At 48.8% G+C, this 20844-nt stretch overlaps 1 protein-coding gene across 1 annotated transcript in view; it reads right to left on the bottom strand.

The window, feature by feature from the left end:
* The window catches only part of LOC115091825 (beta-arrestin-1), a gene marked incomplete in the record, with an annotated part of 534784 nt that overhangs the window by 70648 nt on the left and 443292 nt on the right, over positions 1 to 20844 (bottom strand). Inside the window, 2 exon segments of the mRNA XM_029602063.1 lie at positions 8232 to 8316; positions 10885 to 11020. Coding sequence (XP_029457923.1) covers positions 8232 to 8316; positions 10885 to 11020 — 221 coding nt within the window.

The raw sequence follows: 20844 nt of genomic DNA, 5'->3' as shown, positions 1-20844 counted from the left end.
GTACCTGAAGATTGGAAGATGGCCAGTGTAACCTAGATATTTAAAAAGGGCTCCAGGGGAGATCTGGGGATCTTTAGATCGGTGAGCCTGATTTCAGTGTTGGGAAAAATCATGGAAACTGTTATAAAAAATAAAATCACAAAACATTTAGATAGACATGCTTTAATGGGACACAGTCAGCATGGATTTACCCAAAGGAAGTCTTGCCTCACAAATCTCCTACATTTTTTTGAAGGGGTGAATAACATATGGACAAAGGTGAACCGGTAGATGTGGTGTATTTGGATTTTCAGAAGGCTTCTAAGAAAACTAAAAAGTCATGGGATAGGAGGCAATGTCCTTTTGTGGATTGTAAACTGGTTAAAACTCAGGAAACAGAGCGTAGGATTAAATGGTCTGTTTTCACAGGGGGAAAAGGTAAACAGTGGAGTGCCTCAGGGATCTGTATTTATAAATGATCTGGAAAGGGTCGTGTGAAATGATAAAATTCATGGATGACACAAAATTATGCAGAGTAGTTAAATCTCAAGCGGATTGTGATAAATTGCAGAAGGATCTTACAAGACTGGAAGATTGGTCTTCCAAATGGCAGATGAAATTTAACGTGGACAAGTGCAAAGTGATGCATATAGAGAAAAATAACCCTTACTGTAATTACACAATGTTAGGTTCTATCATAGGAGTTACCACCTAAGAAAGAGATCTAGGCATCAAAGTGGATAATACATTGAAATCATCAGCTCAGTGTGCTGTGGCGATCAAAAAGCAAACAGAATATTAGGAATTATTAGGAAGGGAATGGCAAATAAAATGATGGATGACATAATGCCTCAGTATCGCTCCATGGTGAGACTGCATCGTGAGTAGTGTGTGCAATTCTGGTCGACACATCTCAAAAAAGATATAGTTGCACTGGAGAAAGTGCAGAGAAGGGCGACCAAAATAAGGGGCATGGAGCGGCTGCCCTATGAGGAAAGGCTAAGGAAGTTAGGGCTGTTTAGTTTGGAGAAGAGATGGGGATATGATAGAGGTCTACAAATTCATGAAAGGACTTGAACAGTTTAATGTAAATCGCTTTTTTACTCTCTCAGATAATAGAAGGACTAGGGGGCACTCCATGAAGTTAGCAAGTAGCTTATTTAAAACAAATTGAAGAAATTCTTTTTCACTCAGCGAATAGTTAAGCTCTGAAATTGTTGCATGCACATGGTGCGATCACTTGCTTGAGAGAGAGTGAGCCCTTGGAATCCGGCACAACCTCAGGGTGAGGCTCCAAGGTAGACACGGTTGGAAGTGAGAGTATCCAGGCACGGGCTGGACTTGGAAAGTAGCTTGAGCTTGGAACATAGCTTGGACTTGGAACATAGCTCTCAGGCTTCCGCTGAACCTGCATGCACAGAGTGAGACCCAACAACGCAATGCTGGTCACTGGGGTAGCTCTCCGGCCACTCAATAGCCCTTTTGGACCCACCGCTTGAAATGGCGAGTGCATCAGGACAGACGAAGTTTGAGAACAAGACATGGCATGACAAAGAATATGGACGAAAATGTTGAAGGCTTGGCATTTGGACAAAGTCTTGGCACTTGGATGAAAGCTCTGGCGACAAGGAACATGAACAAAGGCTCTGGATACGAGGAACATGGACAAAGATTCTGGAAACAAGGAACATGGATGAAGGCCCTGGAAATGAGGGACATGGATGAAGGCTCTGGAGACTAGGAACATGGACGAAGACTCTGGTTCAGGTAAGAGTTCAGTTTCCATGGGCACCTCACTTCAGCGCGCCCTACACAGCCCGCCGTGGGCTGGTCACAGACCACGCTGTCCCACTGCATGCCCTACACAACCTGCCACAGGTTGGTCTCATGAAATCATATACAGGATCCGACAATCCCAATGAGGCGGGAAGACCGGCGGGAGCTACGCAGAAATGGCAGAGGGTCCAATATGGAGGCAAGCGACTCCGCAGACAATCCGGCGATCAAAGAGCTCGAAGAGACAACGTGCCGTGAGACCGATGGATACTTACTGTGGTCTCTCAATCATTATCCTGTTCGAATGGGAGGACCGGAGATGACAGCACCCCAAGGATGGGTAATTTATTTGGGTGGTTTTGATGGTTTCAAAATCTATATTCCGTATGTGTCTGTTCAAGAAGCATACTGCTGAATATTGTTTATGGTTAACTTTTTGCATAAGTTAGAATGTTTTCTATCATACATAAGCTGGGGGGGGGGGGCGACGAGTTGCTTTGGGAGCTAGTCAGTTTATGTGTGGCGTTAGTCCTCCCTGTGAGGGAGAGTTGTATTGGAAGAGGGGGAGGGAGGGAGGGACGGGGCCGGGGTAGGAGGGGGGGATCTAGAAGGCAGAGTGGTTACGGGATAACTAGCGGATTAGCTAATAGTTACACATTGGAGAATGGAGCGTCTAAGAATGCTCAAATTATTCTGAGGAGAATAGTGCAGGTGGGAGATTTAGAGCGAGTTGGGCTGGTGGAGGAGAGAGGAGACCTTATTCAAGATGGGTGAAGTTCGTTTAATGTCATGGAATGTAAAGGGGCTGAACTCCTTCTATAAGAGGAAACAGTTGTTACAGGATGCTGTCAGAGAGAAGGTCCACATTCTTTTGTGTCAGGAGACTCATCTCCGAAAGAAATATGAAAAACTAATGATCTCTCAACACTTCCCGTCCCAATTCTATGCAGCGACCGTGGGCCACAAGTATGGGGGAATGGGGATATTATTCTCCAAAGAGCTTGCAGTAGACATTGGATCTATAGTGCGGGATACTGAGGGCAGGTATATTGTGGTCAAGTTTAAATTAGGGAAAAATATTTTTACAGTAGTAAATGTCTATGCTCCCAACACGGGACAGGGGCCCTTTTTTGAAAAGCTTTCCAAGATTCTGAACCAGTGGGTTGAGGGTTCACTGATCATTGGCGGGGACTTTAACTTGACCAGATATCCCTTTCTTGATATCCTCCACCTCCAGGAGTGCCTGCGGGAGTGACTTCCTCCACCTCGTGGAGGTGGAAAGTCACTCCCGCAGGCACAGGAAAGGGTTAAAAATCCTAATGCGTGACTGGAATTTATTAGATGTGTGGAGACTCCACCACCCTGCAGAGCGTAACTATACTTTCTATTCAAAGATGCACAAGTCCTACTCCCGAATAGATTACTTCCTTGTGGATAGGGATCTGACGAATAAGACTCGATGTACAGAGATTTGCCCTATCACATGGTCGGATCATGCGGCCATAACTATCACACTTCACAAACAAGGTATCCAGGCGGGTGACAGATTCTGGCGTCTCAATGATAGCCTTCTTACAGATACGGAGTACTGTGCGCAACTTAAAAGGGAAATGGAGACATTTATAACGGAAAATGATAATGGTGCAGTCTCAGCTAACACGATATGGGATTGCTTCAAAGCGGTAGCAATAGGCAAATTAATAGCAAGAGCATCCTATGTACAGAAACTAAGAAACAGTAGGCAAACCGAAATTATGGAGCAACTAGGCAGAATAGAAATCCGACATAAAAGAGAGGGGGGTAAGGACCTCGCCAAACAGTTGGACACATTGCGTGAAGAGTTGAGAACTCTCTCAATAGGAGAAACCGCTTATCAGATGGATAGGGCCAAACAAGAATTTTTTGAGGGGGGCAACAAAGCCGGGAGGCTTCTAGCCCGCAGGTTGAAAGTAAGGGCAACCCAGAATCAAATTCTAAAAATTAAATCAGAGTCGGGAGAGATGCTCTCAGATACTGACCAAATACGACAGAGATTTATTCAGTTTTATCAACAACTTTACTCCCTACAGAAGGAGATTTTGCAGGGAGATATCGACTTGTATCTGGAGAGCATATCCTTGCCGACGGCAGACCAGATCAGCAACAGTATTTAAATAAATCCATCTTAGAGGAGGAGGTGGCTAAGGCAATTGTAGGCTTAAAAATGGGAAAATCACCGGGAATTGATGGATTCACAGCCAGTTTCTATAAATCATTGCGTGCCATTGTCACCCCACTACTGACAGCGGCTTTCAATAATCTGTTATTGGATGGGGAAATCGCTAAAGATGCCAATAGAGCGGGGATCATATTTTAGCTAAACCGGGACGAGATACTATTTATTTATTTATTTGCTGAGTTTTATATACCGTCATTCGGAAAGCCATCACAACGGTTTACAAAGTTCAGATTACAATGTTTTAACAATTGGTAAAATGGTAAACAGGGAGCATATTAAACAGAGACAACCGATTGAAGAGAAAAATTGGCGCATGCACTATGGGATGCACGAAGGGGTGCACAAAGGGGGAAGCCCCTTTGTTGCGCCCCTTCGGTGCGTGGCATCTGATGGTGAGGCACATTTCAACGGTCGACGGAGCTCTGCGTGACGTCGGGGGGGGGGGGGGTGGTCTCCCGATCGGTCCCTCATACTCATTCATTTCACAATTCCCCCTCACCTCCCGATGTTCAAGTCCCTTCGTATAGACCCATATCGTTAATCAATCTAGATTTGAAGTTACTAGCCAAAAGTTTGGCCACACGGCTAGGTCACATCGCCCCTTCCATAATTCATCCTGATCAAACGGGGTTTGTCCCTGGTAGACTAGCAGGAGATAATGTGCGGAGGGTCACTGATCTGATATGGTATGCACGCTCCAAGCACCACCCTTTGCTATTATTTACGGTTGATGCAGAAAAAGCATTTGACCTAGTTCACTGGGACTATCTCTTTTCTGTTCTGCAAAAGGTGGGTATGGGTGGTAACTTTTTAACCTGAATTCGGAAATTATATTCATATCCTAACACTTGTATAAGGTCAATGGGGGATATTCGAAGTCATTCCGATTGAAAGAGGAACCAGGCAGAGATGCCCGCTTTCCCCACTTTTGTTCGCCCTCTATTTAGAGCCATTGGCTGCGACCATTAGACACCTGGGGGAGATACAGGGGATCCGATTGGGCGATCAGGAATACAAACTTTCACTATTCGCAGATGATGTCCTCTTTACAGTGGTCAATCCTTCAGACTCGCTTCCACATCTGGTTAGAGTCCTGAACCAATTCAGTGGGGTTTCGGGGTATAAATTAAATATGGATAAATCAGAGATACTTAACATCTCTCTTAGCCCTAAAGCGGTGATTGAGATCCAACAACATTATCCATTTAAATTGGTTAAGAAATCTCTCAAATATTTGGGTGTTCGGATAGGAGCTGATCTTGGGGACCTTTACTCTTTAAATTATGAGCCTACGTGGCACAACATCAAAGATGATCTTCAGAAGTGGGAAAGGTTAGAACTATCTTGGTGGGGCAGGATATCGACAGTTAAAATGAATGTTTTACCTCGGCTAAACTACCTATTTCAAACTTTACCAATCCCAGTACCGGCAGCAGACCTTCGCCTATGGCAGCAGCATTTGTATGGTTTCCTGTGGAAGAGATGGCCTCCTCGGGTTAGCCGCAGGGTCCTGCAATTACATAGAGATAAGGGGGGGTTGGGGGTGCCTTGCCTGCAATATTACTACGCAACCGCCCAATTACGGTACATTATTGATTGGCATGCGGTGGGACATCATAAGCGTTGGGTGCAACTTGAAAGGGACATTATGGAAGGTATTCCTCCAAAAATACTAGTTTGGGTAACCCCTCGCGCACGGATCGTGCCGCCTAATATGGCTCCCTCTATTGCTCAAACTCTATACATGTGGGATACCTGGAGGAAAGAGATAGTGGGAGATAGAGTTGTGTACCACAAATTGCCCATCTTCTATAATAAAGCTTTTCCCCTGGGCAATTCCAGGAACATAGCCATGAGATGGGAGTCTTATGGATGTACAACCCTTGAACAGATGTGGGGTCGGGGAAGAATCAAGGAGTTCTCGGAGCTCTCTGAAGAGTTCCATATTCCAGTGTCAGATCAGTATTTTTATATCCAGCTTAGACATTATATGACCCAGAAGGCGATCAAATTGGATCTACTTAAGGGCAAATCTCTGTTCGAGGGCTATTGTGATCATGCAGATAAAATTAAGAAAGCACTTTCTAGGCTTTATACCCTGCTCAATAAGGATCTGGATTCCCCCCACCATCCCACATAGTGCAATGGGAGAAAGACCTGGGCGCCAAACCAATGCAGCAAGAGTGGTCAGATTGCTATACTGCAGCTAAGAAAGGGTCAGTATCAGCGTTAATCATAGAACAAAACTATAAAACGTTGTATCGATGGGACTTGACTCCAGTGAAAATGCATAAATTCTACCCAGCTGTGTCTGACCAGTGTTGGAGAGGATGTGGGGTTAGGGGCACCTTCCTGCATATTTGGTGGGAATGTGGTCACATTCGGGGATACTGGGCTATGATTAGCGGTCTCATCTATGAGATTTTGAAGGTGACAGTTCCTTTGCAGCCAAAAATGTATCTCTTGAACATATACCCCACTGAGCTTTGTGATCAGAACACTTATTTGATGCAACAGATTGCCCGAGCGGGCAGGGCTGAGATGGCAGTGCTCTGGCGGCAGAAGGAGGTGCCGTTGCGAGCCCGGGTACACCAACGCTTGACAAAAGTCTGGTACCTCAATCATTTAACGGCTATCAGACGGAAAACTCTTAAGAAGCACCAACTCCAATGGTCCTGCTTTGACACCTGGCGGCAGGAACAGGCGATTAAGGCGCCATAAGCTATTAGAGGTCTCGAGTACTAGATGCTCAAAATCTGTAGAAGCTGTCTCCGTAATTGTACTCCTAATTGTCTCTTTTCAGGGGCATTATTACCTATTGCCTCCATGAATAGTAAACCGGCGGCATTATCCATGTATATCCACTCTTTTTGCCATTTAGTTGTGTTTAGCTCTGTTTATGTCTATTCCAAGGTTAACAGGGATAGGAAGGGGGGGGGGGGGGGGGAGGGACTTGGGATTAAGAAAGGTATAAAAATCGGAAATACCAAGCATTTTATTTTATTTTGCTGTTAAATTACATGTATATTGGCAAATTCTTTTGTAGTACATACAATCCATGTAAGATGTGACTTGCTTGCAGCTGTATGTATTTAAATGCTTAACTTGTTTGCAGCTGTATGTATTTACATGCTTAAACTATAAATAAAAAAAAAAAAAAAGTAAATGCCAGGAGCCACATCCCATGCCCATTGTTAGGGTTCGCAGCTCATAAGGAGGCCTCGAGAGCCACAGCACTCACCCCAGCCAGTCGCTGACGCGCCGCCGCACCCATCCTTATGGAAGAGATGCCGCTGTCAACCCTCAGCTAATCCCAGATCTCTGGACACTCCCACGGCGGGAACACCACCAACTAACAGATGTCACCATTCTTCTCCTGCATGGGATTTCCTTATGTGCATGTGTTTGACGCTCTAAGACTTTTAAAGGGACCGAGGCAGGAAAGGTCCCCACGTCGCCTTTTTTGACATCATGGCTCCCTCCTATAAGAGGCTTCCTGGAGCTGCCTACCGACACCTCAGCAACAGGTGTTCCTACTGTGTGTAGTACGTTTTGCTAGTTCCTGCCTCATCTCTCCAGCCTGCCTTGTCTTGTCCAGCTCAGCCTTACCTCTTCTCTCCAGCCTGCCTTGTCTTTTCCAGCCCATCCTTGCCTCTTCTCTCCAGCCTGCTTTGCCTCATCCAGCCCAGCCTTGCCGTCTATCCAGCCCACCTTGCCTTGTCCAGCTCAGCCTTGCTTCATCTCTCTAGCCTGACCTACCTTCTCATATCCAGCTCCTCTTGCCTCCCTGCCCATCCTGCTGTGTCAGTCCCTCCTGTCTTGTCCTTGTCTCCTCTTTGGACTGACCACTGTTTTGACCCCTTGCCTAGATACTGACTATGCCTGTTTGCTGCCTGCCTCATTGCCTGGACTCGTGACTATTCGTGATTGCCGCATGCCTCTGATCCCTTGCCATGACACTGACCTCCCTTGCTTGCTGCATGTCTCAGGCTCTTGCCTGGCTGTAGATCTTTGTCTATGCCATTCTCTGAGAAACTCTCGCCTAAGTCCTGCTGCCCCCGGAATCCAAGGGCTCAACCTGGGGGGAAAGGGGCTGGTAAAGGTGAAGCCCTAGACCAGTCTCCTGACAGAGAACCTCTGCCAGCTGTCGGTGAGGGCCTACGGAGCTTGCCCCAAAGGCTGCGTCAATCTTACCACAGCAGCAAGGGTCCACACCCTTTACACCCACCTTCTGTTTGTGGAAGCAGACAGACCTTACCTGAAATTTTTATCTTCTTCACTGTCTTGTTTGTGTTGTTTGTGACATGAACGTTGACGTTGATGGGCTCCCCATGATAATAAATCTGCAGGGACCAGAACATCAGCATTTAAAGGTGGCAACCCGAAACCCTGTTTCCTGACTTGCCAAACAAAATCCAGGCACATGTTCTCACATGGTATGATAAGTTAAATTATAACAGCACAGATGGGAATTTCATTTCACTGACCGCCTCTTTTACAACCTCATAGTAACATAATGTCATCGTAGTTGTCAGTAGGTAAGGACATTATGGCCCACCAAGTCTGCCCAGTTCCTCCTACCTACTGTGCCATCAAAGACCCTAGTCAATTTCCCTTGAAGACTGTTGAGTATAGATGCCACCCAACATTTGTTTTTCACTATTTGGTGGTATCACAAAGCTCTTCCATTACACAAAAAGACCAAAGAAGGTTAAATCAGCCCTTGTTCAGCGGAAAGCGGACTTTGTTTATATGGTTAAGAATCTTGTCATCAGTGTTCCTTACAAGGGAAAAGGCACATTACAGACTACCTTGGTTTCTTATGGTTGTTTCCAACCTATTCCTGGAATGGCCTTAGAGGCACAAACAGTTACAGAATCCAAGAAGGCCTTAAACAACTGAGGATTTCTAGTTTTGAAAACATGAGGGGGAAACCCATTAAATATGTTTTACAAAGTAGTCCCTAGTATTGGGAATAATGATTCGGTCTCTTAATCTGGATTCTGATAAGTTTATCTCTTTTCGCCTCTGAAATCTCTTTGGATTATCTTTAAATCCACCCTTCATTTAGAGCTGCAGGTTGCCAGGTAATTCGTGGCTGCTTTGCTGAGACAGCGGCCTTTGTGGGATCTGAAATCTTATAAGACAGGAGGTCCATGCCTTGGTGACACTGCACCTGGACTATGGTAATGGCCTGTGCATCGGCCTCCCTGAGAAACCAAGGCGCAGGCTTCGAATGGTCCAGTATAGTGACAGGTTGACCTCAACGTCCCCTTCTCTATTCCACCTCTGTATTTTGCTTTATTTTTTTGCATGTAAGACCTTTACTGTGGTGCTCCAGGCATTATAGGAGAAGTGGACCTTCCTATCTCAAAAATAAGCTGACCTGGTATACAACTCAGCGAGACTTGCATTCCTGATCCTATCTCCCCATGAAATCTTAACGTAGTGGGCAGGTATCCCTCCCCCCCATTTTCACCCCATCCCCATTCCAAACTCCCTCCCCCACTCTCCCAACCCGCAAAAGCCAGCGGGAGAAGGAGAGATTTTGCCCTTCTCGCGCTGGCTTCAGTATTAAATGCCAGTATAGCAGAGAGATGTACTGGCAGTTAATATGCATTTATTCACTTCACTGGCTTTCTAATCGGGTTAACTTTAGACAAGCATATTCACCGAGAGATTCGTCCCGCTGAATACTTGTCTAGTTATCCAGGTAACTTTCGCCAGATAATGTAGCTGCTGGCCAGCTTACTGAACATTGACCTCTCTGTTTTACTATTCATTGTGGCGCAGATTTTAAAAGCCCTACGCGCGCCGAGCCTATTTTGTATAGGCCCCGGGACGCGCCTATGTCCCGGGGCTTTGTGAAAGGGGCAGGGTGGGGCGGGGGCAGGACCGAGGCCTCTGGCACAGCGGCCGTGCTGGGGGATCGTGTGCCGGCACTTGGCCGGCAGGCGCAACTTATAGAACAAAGGTTAGGGGCAGGTTTTAGGTAGGGCGGGTTAGGGAGGGGAAGGGAGGGGAAGGTGGGGGAGGGACGGAAGGAAAGTTCCCTCTGAGGCCGCTCCGATTTGGCCTCAGAGGGAACAGGAAAAGCCATCAGGGCTCCCCTAGGGCTCGGCGCGCACAAGTGCGCACCCCCTTGCGTGCGCCGGCCCCGGATTTTATAACATGCACGGGGCTCGCGCGCATGTTCTAAAATCGGCCGTAGATCTGTGCGCGCCGGTTGCGCACAGAAATCTACGCCCGCGCGTAGGTATTAAATCCAGCCCTGTATTTTTAGGGTCTGAACTTCAAAAGAATTTACGTGCATGAAACACAGTTTTATGCGCAGGAAAGGGCTTTTGGAAATTGCCGGGGGGTGAGGGGATGGTTGTGCTAAGTACAGAAGTGATTTCACAGATACTTTTATGTGCACTAAAAAGAGGAGTTCTGGAGGGTCAGAAATGGGGCGGGGGAGCCGTTTCCAGTCATACTGTTCATCCACCAAAGTAAATCTACACGTGCACGTTTACAGCTGCTGATGAGCGTACCATGCTGGGCTCTGTGCTTGCCCGTTAAGTTTTCAAAGTGGAGATCTGCGCACATGTACGCTTTCAAATTTCAGGCTAAGCTCTGCTTGTACTTCCTACACCCAAATTTTAGCCTTACGCAGTCTGCTGAAAATTACCCTACCTATGCTTATTTTGTAATACGTATTTGACGCATCATCCTACACCCTTTGGACAGCCTGGAGAGGCAGGCAGGGCGGTCTATGCGTTTTCTGATTAAATAAATAAATGAAATGAACTGGGGTCTGTGGCACTGCACCAGGACAGACTGGATGGGCCTTAGCTGCTGTTGTATTCTCTGTTTCTGCATAATTCCTACAAGCTTCACCTCTTCCTCCTTAAAACCAGCTCAGAAAGTACCTCTTTGTCCAGGGACGCTTCCAGATGCAGCGGTTTGTCGGACATCAGGAACTGTCTGGTTGTCTCGGCCATGGGCTGCGGGCCTGGTCTCTCTGGAGCATACTGTACCTTACGGATCACGAGGCGCACCGAGTTCCTGCAGAGACGTTAAGGGGAAAAACAAAATGTGCATGTGGCCAGGGTTCATTACATTTTATGTTTTGGAAGTCAAAAAATTCAGCAGGGAGACGCATGAAACTTCTGCTCTACTGCACAAATCACTCTAGGTTTATCAGTAAAGACACAGTATCCCGTTGATGGGGGGGGAAAAAAAACCCACCAAAGCAAAGCTGGTGTTACGCTTGGGCTCTGGACAGGAGTCGTGCACACCATCCAGCAGGGTGGCTCCAGGTGGAGAGAGACAGGAAGCTCGAACAGAGTCAGGTACCAGGCTGGGTCAGGGCAGGCAGCAAGAATCAGAGTGTGGGTTCATGCTGGGTCAGGGCAGGCGGCAAGTGGCAGTGTCTAAGTACAGGCTGGGTCAGGGCAGGCGGCAAGTGGCAGTGTCAAGTACAGGCTGGGTCAGGGCAGGCGGCAGTCAGCAGTGTCTGGGTCCAGGCTGGGTCAGGGACAGTAAGCAGGGCAGGGCAGGTCAGAAGGCCCGTAGGCCACACACACACACACACGGAAGGCCCGTAGGCCACACACCAATAGCGGGCAAGGCAGATCAGAAGGCCCGTAGGCCACACACACACCACGGAAGGCCCGTAGGCCACACACCAATAGCGGGGCAAGGCAGGTCAGAAGGCCCGTAGGCCACACACACACAGACGGAAGGCCCGTAGGCCACACACCAATAGCGGGGCAAGGCAGGTCAGAAGGCCCGTAGGCCACACACACACACACGGAAGGCCCGTAGGCCACACACCAATAGCGGGGCAGGCAGGTCAGAAGGCCCGTAGGCCACACACACACACACGGAAGGCCCGTAGGCCGCGCAAGGCAAGACAAGGCAAGGATAGGCCCGAAGGCCGCGCAAGGCAAGGCAAGGATAGGCCCGAAAGCCACGCAAGGCAAGGCAAGGCAAGGATAGGCCCGAAGGCACGCAAGGCAAGGCAAGGCAAGGATAGGCCCGAAGGCCGCGCAAGGCAAGGCAAGGCAAGGATAGGCCCGAAAGCCACGCAAGGCAAGGCAAGGCAAGGATAGGCCCGAAGGCCACGCAAGGCAAGGCAAGGCAAGGTAGGCCCGAAGGCCACGCAAGGCAAGGCAAGGCAAGGATAGGCCCGAAGGCCACGCAAGGCAAGGCAAGGATAGGCCCGAAGGCCACGCAAGGCAGGATAGGCCCGAAGGCCGCGCAAGGAGGCAGCTAGAGCAGGGAGCCCAGGTGAGCTCGATGCCGAAGCACCGAGGCAACTGTCAGGCAGGGTTAAGAGGGCACACCCAGAGCATAGAGTGGACATAGGAGATGGACTGGGCCTGTCAGGAAAGCCAGCCTAGAGGGACCCCTGGTGGTGAGACGGTAGCACAGCAGCCACAGCCGTAACAGTACCCCCCCCCAAGGCCTCCCCCTCCTCCTGGATCCCATCTGTGCAGGAGGTAATCAAGAATAACGGGAGACCACTCCGGGGGTGATGCGGCAGGTTCAACTCCTTTCTGAGGCAATAAGGCAGTCCATAACCCCTCCTGGGACAAGGCGGCAGGGTTAGACCCCTCCTGGGGTAGCAGAGGCGGTGCAGATTTCCATAACCCCTCCTGGGGTGACAAGGGGAACACAAACCCCACCTGGGGCAGAGAAATAGTCCGTAACCCTTCTTGAGGCGATAGTAGGACCGGTCCGGACCCTTCCAAGGTCGGCATTAAGACCGGTACAGGCCCCTCCAGGGGCGGCAGCTGGGCCAGTACAGCAGGCTCGGATCCTACTCGGGCAATTGTAGCAGGCTCGGACCCCTCTCGGGGCGTTGTAGCAGGCTCGGACCCCTCTCGGGGCGATAAGCAGGCTCGGACCCCTCTCGGGGCATTGTAGCAGGCTCGGACCCCTCTCGGGGCGTTGTAGCAGGCTCGGACCCCTCTCGGGGCGATGAAGCAGGCTCGGACCCCTCTCGGGGCATTGTAGCAGGCTCGGACCCCTCTCGGGGCATGAGCAGGCTCGGACCCCTCTCGGGGCATTGTAGCAGGCTCGGACCCCTCTCGGGGCGATTGTAGCAGGCTCGGACCCCTCTCGGGGCGTTTAGCAGGCTCGGACCCCTCTCGGGGCGTGAAGCAGGCTCGGACCCCTCTCGGGGCGATGAAGCAGGCTCGGACCCCTCTCGGGGCATTGTAGCAGGCTCGGACCCCTCTCGGGGCATTGTAGCAGGCTCGGACCCCTCTCGGGGCGATGAAGCAGGCTCGGACCCCTCTCGGGCGATGAAGCAGTCGGACCCCTCTCGGGGCATTGTAGCAGGCTCGGACCCCTCTCGGGGCATTGTAGCAGGCTCGGACCCCTCTCGGGGCGATGAAGCAGGCTCGGACCCCTCTCGGGGCATTGTAGCAGGCTCGGACCCCTCTCGGGGCATTGAGCAGGCTCGGACCCCTCTCGGGGCGTTGTAGCAGGCTCGGACCCCTCTCGGGGCGTTGACAGGCTCGGACCCCTCTCGGGGCGTTGTAGCAGGCTCGGACCCCTCTCGGGGCGATGAAGCAGGCTCGGACCCCTCTCGGGGCGGTGGAGCAGGCTCGGACCCCTCTCGGGGCGTCAGCAGGACCGGTATGGACCCCTCCAGGGGTGGCAGCAGGACCGGTATGGACCCCTCCCGGGGTGGCAGCAGGACCAGGTCAGCAGACTCCGATGGCTGACTCAGGAAGTCTGTCAGTAGGACTGGTTCGGACCCCTCTGAAGACGGCAGCAGGGCCGGTTCGGCAGGCTCAGATGGCAGAGTTAGAAAGTCTGTCAGCAGGGCTGGTGCGGACCCCTCCGAGGACGGCAGCAGGGCCGGTTCAGCAGACTCAGGCTCTTCTCGGGGTAGTGCAGCAGGTTCAGATGGCAGAGTAGCATGGTTAAAGGTAGTGTGCATGGAAGACACAGATTGTACTGCCGTGGGCTTGATACCTCGAGCCAAAGTCTGATGCTCCTGATTTTGTTTCTGGAGGAGCAGTTTAGAGAAGGCACAGGCAGTTCTAGGACGTCTAGGGAAGGTGCTCGTTAGTGTCCACTTGGCAGCTGTGGGAAGCTGAGCCCTGCTAGAGTTAATCAGCTCTCTCCGTTGTAGAGAAACCTGTTCCCGAGGCTCTAGCACTGGTCTCACAGAAGCCTTCTTGGCCAGGTAAGTCCTGGGTTTTTCTACCCACAAACTGCCAGCAAAATGTCTGTTTTAGTTGAGCCAGAAACAGAATACTGGTTAGGAGAGCTGATAGCTTTTTCTAATTGCACAGCTGGTCCTAGAGCAGAACAACAGGGGCAGGGTTTGCCTGGAGGTAACAAACACGGGAGACAGGAGCATTTCCACCACCCTGGTTTAGGAGCCAGACAGTTCAAACACTCCTGATAGACAGAGACATTTTTCTTGTTGCAGTTATTGCATGACCAGTGTTCCTGACCAACAAGTTCACAGGCTAGACAGTTCTGATAGCTTGGATAATTCAAAGTCTGACAGGAATGCAGGTATAAAACTTTAAAGAAGGAGGCATCTTGAATTAGTGAAAAGTTGACTCACCGGCAGGACACAGACCTATCTCTTCCCCTGGAAAATGTGATGGCTTCGGCATACTGTTACGCTTGGGCTCCGGACAGGAGTCGTGCACACCACCAGCAGGGTGGCTCCAGGTGGAGAGAGACAGGAAGCTCGAACAGAGTCAGGTACCAGGCTGGGTCAGGGCAGGCAGCAAGAATCAGAGTCTGGGTTCAGGCTGGGTCAGGGCAGGCGGCAAGTGGCAGTGTCTAAGTACAGGCTGGGTCAGGGCAGGCGGCAAGTGGCAGTGTCAAGTACAGGCTGGGTCAGGGCAGGCGGCAGTCAGCAGTGTCTGGGTCCAGGCTGGGTCAGGGCACAGTAAGCAGGGCAGGGCAGGTCAGAAGGCCCGTAGGCCACACACACACACACGGAAGGCCCGTAGGCCACACACCAAAAGCGGGGCAAGGCAGGTCAGAAGGCCCGTAGGCCACACACACACACACGGAAGGCCCGTAGGCCACACACCAATAGCGGGGCAAGGCAGGTCAGAAGGCCCGTAGGCCACACACACACACGGAAGGCCCGTAGGCCACACACCAATAGCGGGGCAAGGCAGGTCAGAAGGCCCGTAGGCCACACACCACACACGGAAGGCCCGTAGGCCACACCCAATAGCGGGGCAAGGCAGGTCAGAAGGCCCGTAGGCCACACACACACACGGAAGGCCCGTAGGCCGCGCAAGGCAAGCAGGCAAGGATAGGCCCGAAGGCCGCGCAAGGCAAGGCAAGGCAAGGATAGGCCCGAACCACGCAAGGCAAGGATAGGCCCGAAGGCCACGCAAGGCAAGGCAAGGATAGGCCCGAAGGCCGCGCAAGGCAAGGCAAGGCAAGGATAGGCCCGAAGGCCACGCAAGGCAAGGCAAGGCAAGGATAGGCCCGAAGGCCACGCAAGGCAAGGCAAGGCAAGGATAGGCCCGAAGGCCACGCAAGGCAAGGCAAGGATAGGCCCGAAGGCCGCGCAAGGCAGGCTAGAGCAGGGAGCCCAGGTGAGCTCGATGCCGAAGCACCGAGGCAACTGTCAGGCAGGGTTAAGAGGGCACACCCAGAGCATAGAGTGGACATAGGAGATGGACTGGGCCTGTCAGGAAAGCCAGCCCTAGAGGGACCCCTGGTGGTGAGACGGTAGCACAGCAGCCACAGCCGTAACAGCTGGCACAAAATCTGATGCTTCTGTTCCAGCGTATCCAAATCTAGACATACTCCCACGATTTGGGATGTTAAAGTAAAAATGAGACTCCAAACTGCAAAGGAAAAACGCCATGTCAAAGTCAAACTCTTCCGTCAAGGATGCCCTGATTGCTTTTGTCAGTCTCACTTGATTCCTCCCCCGGTATAGGATGGAGCACCGTCACTCCACAGTACAATATTGCTGAGATCATGCTGTTAAAAAAAAAAAATCACTAAGACTTCTTAAGAGTATTGACAAGGTAGGAAGTTGTCTGGATGAAGTGCCTCAGTATCCTTCCCAAGAGACAGTTCTTCAGGCTCTTTCAGTTCAAGCAATTTTCTAAATCCTTGCAGATTTACAGATTTACAAGCATACAAATGAAAAGTTCTATCCAAGATAAAAAGAGACATCCCCATGTATTTTCCATGCATTACTACTGCCTTCTCACTTCCACCTCACCAGACCACACCCGTCAATCTCTGAGGCTCCCCCAAAGTAGGTACAAGGTTAAGTACATGAAGAGAGCATCTCGGAGGACGGCCCAGATAAAATCATCACAGCTTGGTGGCTTTTAGAGATACTGCTTTAAGTAGCGTGTCAGGGGATTTGATTAGGAGAACCCTAGAGAGTCAGTGGGAGAATATTGGCTGGCTTCATCAGAGAACAGGTTCACACTGGCATTTGCTTCTTAATAACACTTGCAGATCTTGTGCAACTTTAGTTATCGACTGCCTTCACAATGTCCAAAATAGGTACAAAGGGGTTTGTGATTGTGATCAAAGTCAGGTATAGGACCTGGAAAATAGGTTCCACACCCCGTGAATAACTTCAGTTTGATAGGATCCCTTAGGTAACTGCTTGAGGACAGGGGTTGTTTGAGTATAACCTAGCCTGGAGCCAGGGAGAGGTGTGACACTTAGGGCCATGATCCTGGACACCCTAGTTTATCACCCATGTTTTGACCTTGAAAGAGTCACTTAACCTCGTTGCGTACAAAGAAATTGTGAAGTCCTTGTTGCAAGGACATTTGAGCTACTTGACTTGCTTTGCATATCACTATTTGCACTGATGGCACCAAATAAATAAAATAAACCTCTAAGAACACCAGAATAAATTGTTGCTTTTTAATTAACTTTTCTAAATTGTTATTCTTTTTTCTTTTTCTATTCTTTTAACTTATAATATATTTAAAGTTCTAATACTTCTCCTTAAACAATGTGAAAGGGAAAACCTTAGACAGCACCCCCACAAGATTGAAAATATCAAATTCTTTGTGGTGCTCAGCCATTTAAGCTGCCATCACTTGAAAAAAAAAACCTTCAAATTATTCACTCAGCAAAAATCTCTCCATGCCATCAGACCACAACAAAGTATACTTCTTAATGTATTTTCTCTTCTTTTCTAAGCAGACAACCTTGTATAATCACAAATGCATTGGCAAAAAAGTCCTTTAAAACAGTACTTATCTCTCAAAAAAGAAAAGCCGACACAGCCATGTTTCGCTAATACGTGTGCTGCTTCACGAAAAATTCATTGAAAAGCAACAATTTATTTTGGTGTTCTTAGAGGTTTATTTTTATTTATTTATTTATTTAACACTTTTCTATACCGACCTTCATGGTTGAAGACCATATCAGATCGGTTTACATCGAATAGGGGAACTGTAACAAAAAATCGTTTGAACAGGAAGAGCAAAGTTACATTCAACAAGGATAGTAAACTTGGAAGAGAGGACCGCTGGAAGAATAAGGCCTAGGGAGGCTATAAATGAAGAGTATAACAGTAGATGAATCAGTAGTAGTTAATTAAGTCCTTAGAGGTAATACATAAAACCCTTGTTCATGAGGTTGTACGGTTGTCTAGTGTGCATCAGGGGGATCTGAGAAGGCTTGGCGGAAAAGCCATGTCTTGAGTTTTTTCTTAAAAATTGAGAGGCAGGGTTCCAGCCTAAGATCTGAGGGGATATTGTTTAGACTATTGTGGGCACACCATGTGAGCTTGATTGATGGCTAGCGATTTGCCAAATAAATAATAACCATTTTAAATATCTTATTATTGTTACTAATGTGATGACAGGCGTCTACCATAAGGCTGTATCTCTGTTCAGGCTTTTTATTTCTAGTGTCCACAAGATGGCCACTTTTCCATGGAGACACGAGCTGGAATGGTATACAGGCCAACTTTATGCATTAGCTTCCCAAAATATACCCTGCAGCTTTAAGGGTGTCACCTGGTGGGAGAAAACAGAGCCGTTTAATCTGCACTTGCACGGAAGGGGAAATAATGTGCCAGGAGAGCTAAAGTAAGGCCAGGTGGCAGGTTTGCTAATGTCAATGCAAGGTGACCTCTCTCAGAACGATTAAACTCCCCCAAACAGGACTGTATAACCACAGATTCTTTCGCAATACTAATGGGAACGTTGGCGTGCATTAACTCGGCCCAGCCAGGTCTCTAGGATCCTTTCTCCCAATCGTTGGGAATCGTTAGAAATGTGGGAGCGTGTCTTGAAATGGGTATGGTGAAATTAAAAAAAAAAAAAAATAGCAGAGAGGTATAGCTTTCACCTTGGATTTCAAGTGGAAATTATGAACGCTTTCGATCTTTACCTTTGCTGTACTGTGTGTGTGAGGGCCAATGATTTCTGACGTACATCAAGTAACATCCCGGTATCAATGTGCCATTGCTACTGATTTAGCATTTGTAAAGTGCAACTGGACGTATGCAGCAAGGTACAGCTCCACGTACTGTAGGAGAGAGTCCAGCTGCAAGGGGCTTACAAGCTAGTCAAGCCGAGCATGCATGACCAAGAAATGCATCACGCCCAGCCTGAACAGCAGGAGCTGGTTACTCTGGGGCCTGAGGGCGTGTATGTGCATATCTGCTCTGAGACCCTCAGCTCTAATCGTATTTATTACTTACTTGTTTCAAAAGCATTTTATTCTGCACACATCCAAACGTTTGTGGCTCTCTTGTTGTTTAGAATCGCCGGTTTACATTCCCGCTTACCAGGGATAAAGCCAATTACTGGCTTGCAAAGGTGAGCCGGGGTCAGGCTCTGACACAGAAACTTGTGTTTATTAAAATTTCTTAAATTGCTCACGCGCAAGCCCCGAGCGATGTACAGTACATTCGTACATAATAAAACATTAAACAAAACGCGACATAACTTAACAGACAAAATGTAAGTGCAACTATTGCCCAGGATCCAAACTGGAAACTAAGATCTTAAAACGAGGGCGTGATTTGTGCCCATTCTGCTTCCTCCATCAACCGATCCTCCTGTGATCTCCCTGGCCCCAGCTGCCTCCGCCTCTCCCTCTGCTGACTTCCCTGCGCTGTTCGGACGCGGGCGAGAAGCGCTGCCCGCAGGAGGGAAGGAGAGAGGACCTGAAGCTCACGAGCTTCCCATGCAAGGGGGGACCAGAGTGGTCACCCCGATTTCACCCTCCCCTGGGCAGGGTGGGATTTCCCATAAGGGCCAACCTAGGCCATGGCCTAGGGCGCAGCAGTCAGGGGGGCGTATATACAGCAGAAATAACAATCAAACATTTACACATTTTTCAGTATTATTTCGAAAAGGCCATATAAAATGCTGTTTTTTAAAATTTACATCCATAGACTTTAAATAAATTGAGCGGGACATTTACGTTGCCCAACTCTACGGTTTGCGCTGTCTCGCTCAGTCACGGGCAAAAAAGCATTTGCTATTTCTCTCTCGCGCACTCGGCGTAAACCGCGTGTTAAAGGAAAATTCCAGATCTGGCGTTACAATAGTGATCCCAAGCGATTCATTACGCTCACATCGCTCGTCTTCTACATATCTACTGATAATAGGTGCGTAAAATATATCGTTACTACTTTTATAGACTGTTTTGTTAACTCAGGGCTGAAAGCTGTAAGCAGAAAAAGCTGACAGGGGTGTTCGCCAAATTATAAGGGGGCTGCGATTTTTATTACAAAACATGAAACATACACAACTCATGGCTTGTTAATGCAGCATCATTTAATGTGGGGTAATGTACGTCTGACACAAAATGCAAAACATTTCAATAAAATTCTGTAATGTCAGATGAGAATCGATGTAAATCTTCTGCATTTTATGTCAATTTTATTCGCTGTTTTTTTGTATCGAATACGCCATCTGGGCGAATAATTTGAACTAACCAAAGAAGTAATCGTCGTACCTCGTGTGGGTTATATAGGCAGACGTCTGCATTTTGCGGGCTGGCCCGACCCGAACCTGCGGGCTGGGTTCAAAATATTTCAGCACAGGTCGGGTCGGGTCGGACAGAAGAACTTCTGCGGGGCGATGCGGGTCCCGCGGGCTGAAAAAGGTTTTTACTGGTTTTGGTGTTTTATTTTGCTTCTGGGTTCATTCATCGCAAGTTTAAATACGTTTTGAAGAACTGGCAGGGATTACACATTAAACTGAAAATTATAAATCAACTTTTGAGGGGGAGGGGCGCAGAACTGTGCTTTGGCCTAGGGTGTAGAAATGTGTAAATCTGGCCCTGCCCCGGGATCACGAAGCCCAAACCTTTTTCTAAAAAGTTATTTCAGTTTCAGTTTATTAAACTGGCCAGAGACAGAGGCCGTCTGAAGAATCGCTTGGCACCCAGAGGCAGGAGCAGACACTTCCTCTCTCACAAATGAAGCAGCTGCTCAGCACTTGGACAGCTCCACCTGAAAGTGGTTTCTGAATGCGTGACAGAAGGGCAACTGAAGTTAATGAGAGGCTAAAAGAATGTCGGCCCTAAATGAGAGATTCTGAAAGCTCCAGAAATGTAGCACACTCACACACACATACCCACATACCTACACAAAGCCATACACATACCCACACTTACACACACACACAAAACCATACACATACCCACACTCCCACACACACCCCCCATATGTATACCCCTCCACACACACAACCATACACAAAAATACACATACCCAAACTTACACACACAAAACCATACACATACCCACACACTCACACACACACACACCATATGCATACCCCCCCACACACACACATACAACCATACACAAAAATACACATACCCAAACTTACATACACCCCCCCACAAAACCATGCACATACCCACACTCCCACACACAC

This window comes from Rhinatrema bivittatum, chromosome 5, assembly GCF_901001135.1.
Source record: "Rhinatrema bivittatum chromosome 5, aRhiBiv1.1, whole genome shotgun sequence".
NCBI lineage: Eukaryota > Metazoa > Chordata > Amphibia > Gymnophiona > Rhinatrematidae > Rhinatrema > Rhinatrema bivittatum.
Note: the sequence above shows the minus strand (reverse complement) of the source record. Positions and strands in the feature narration are given on the sequence as shown.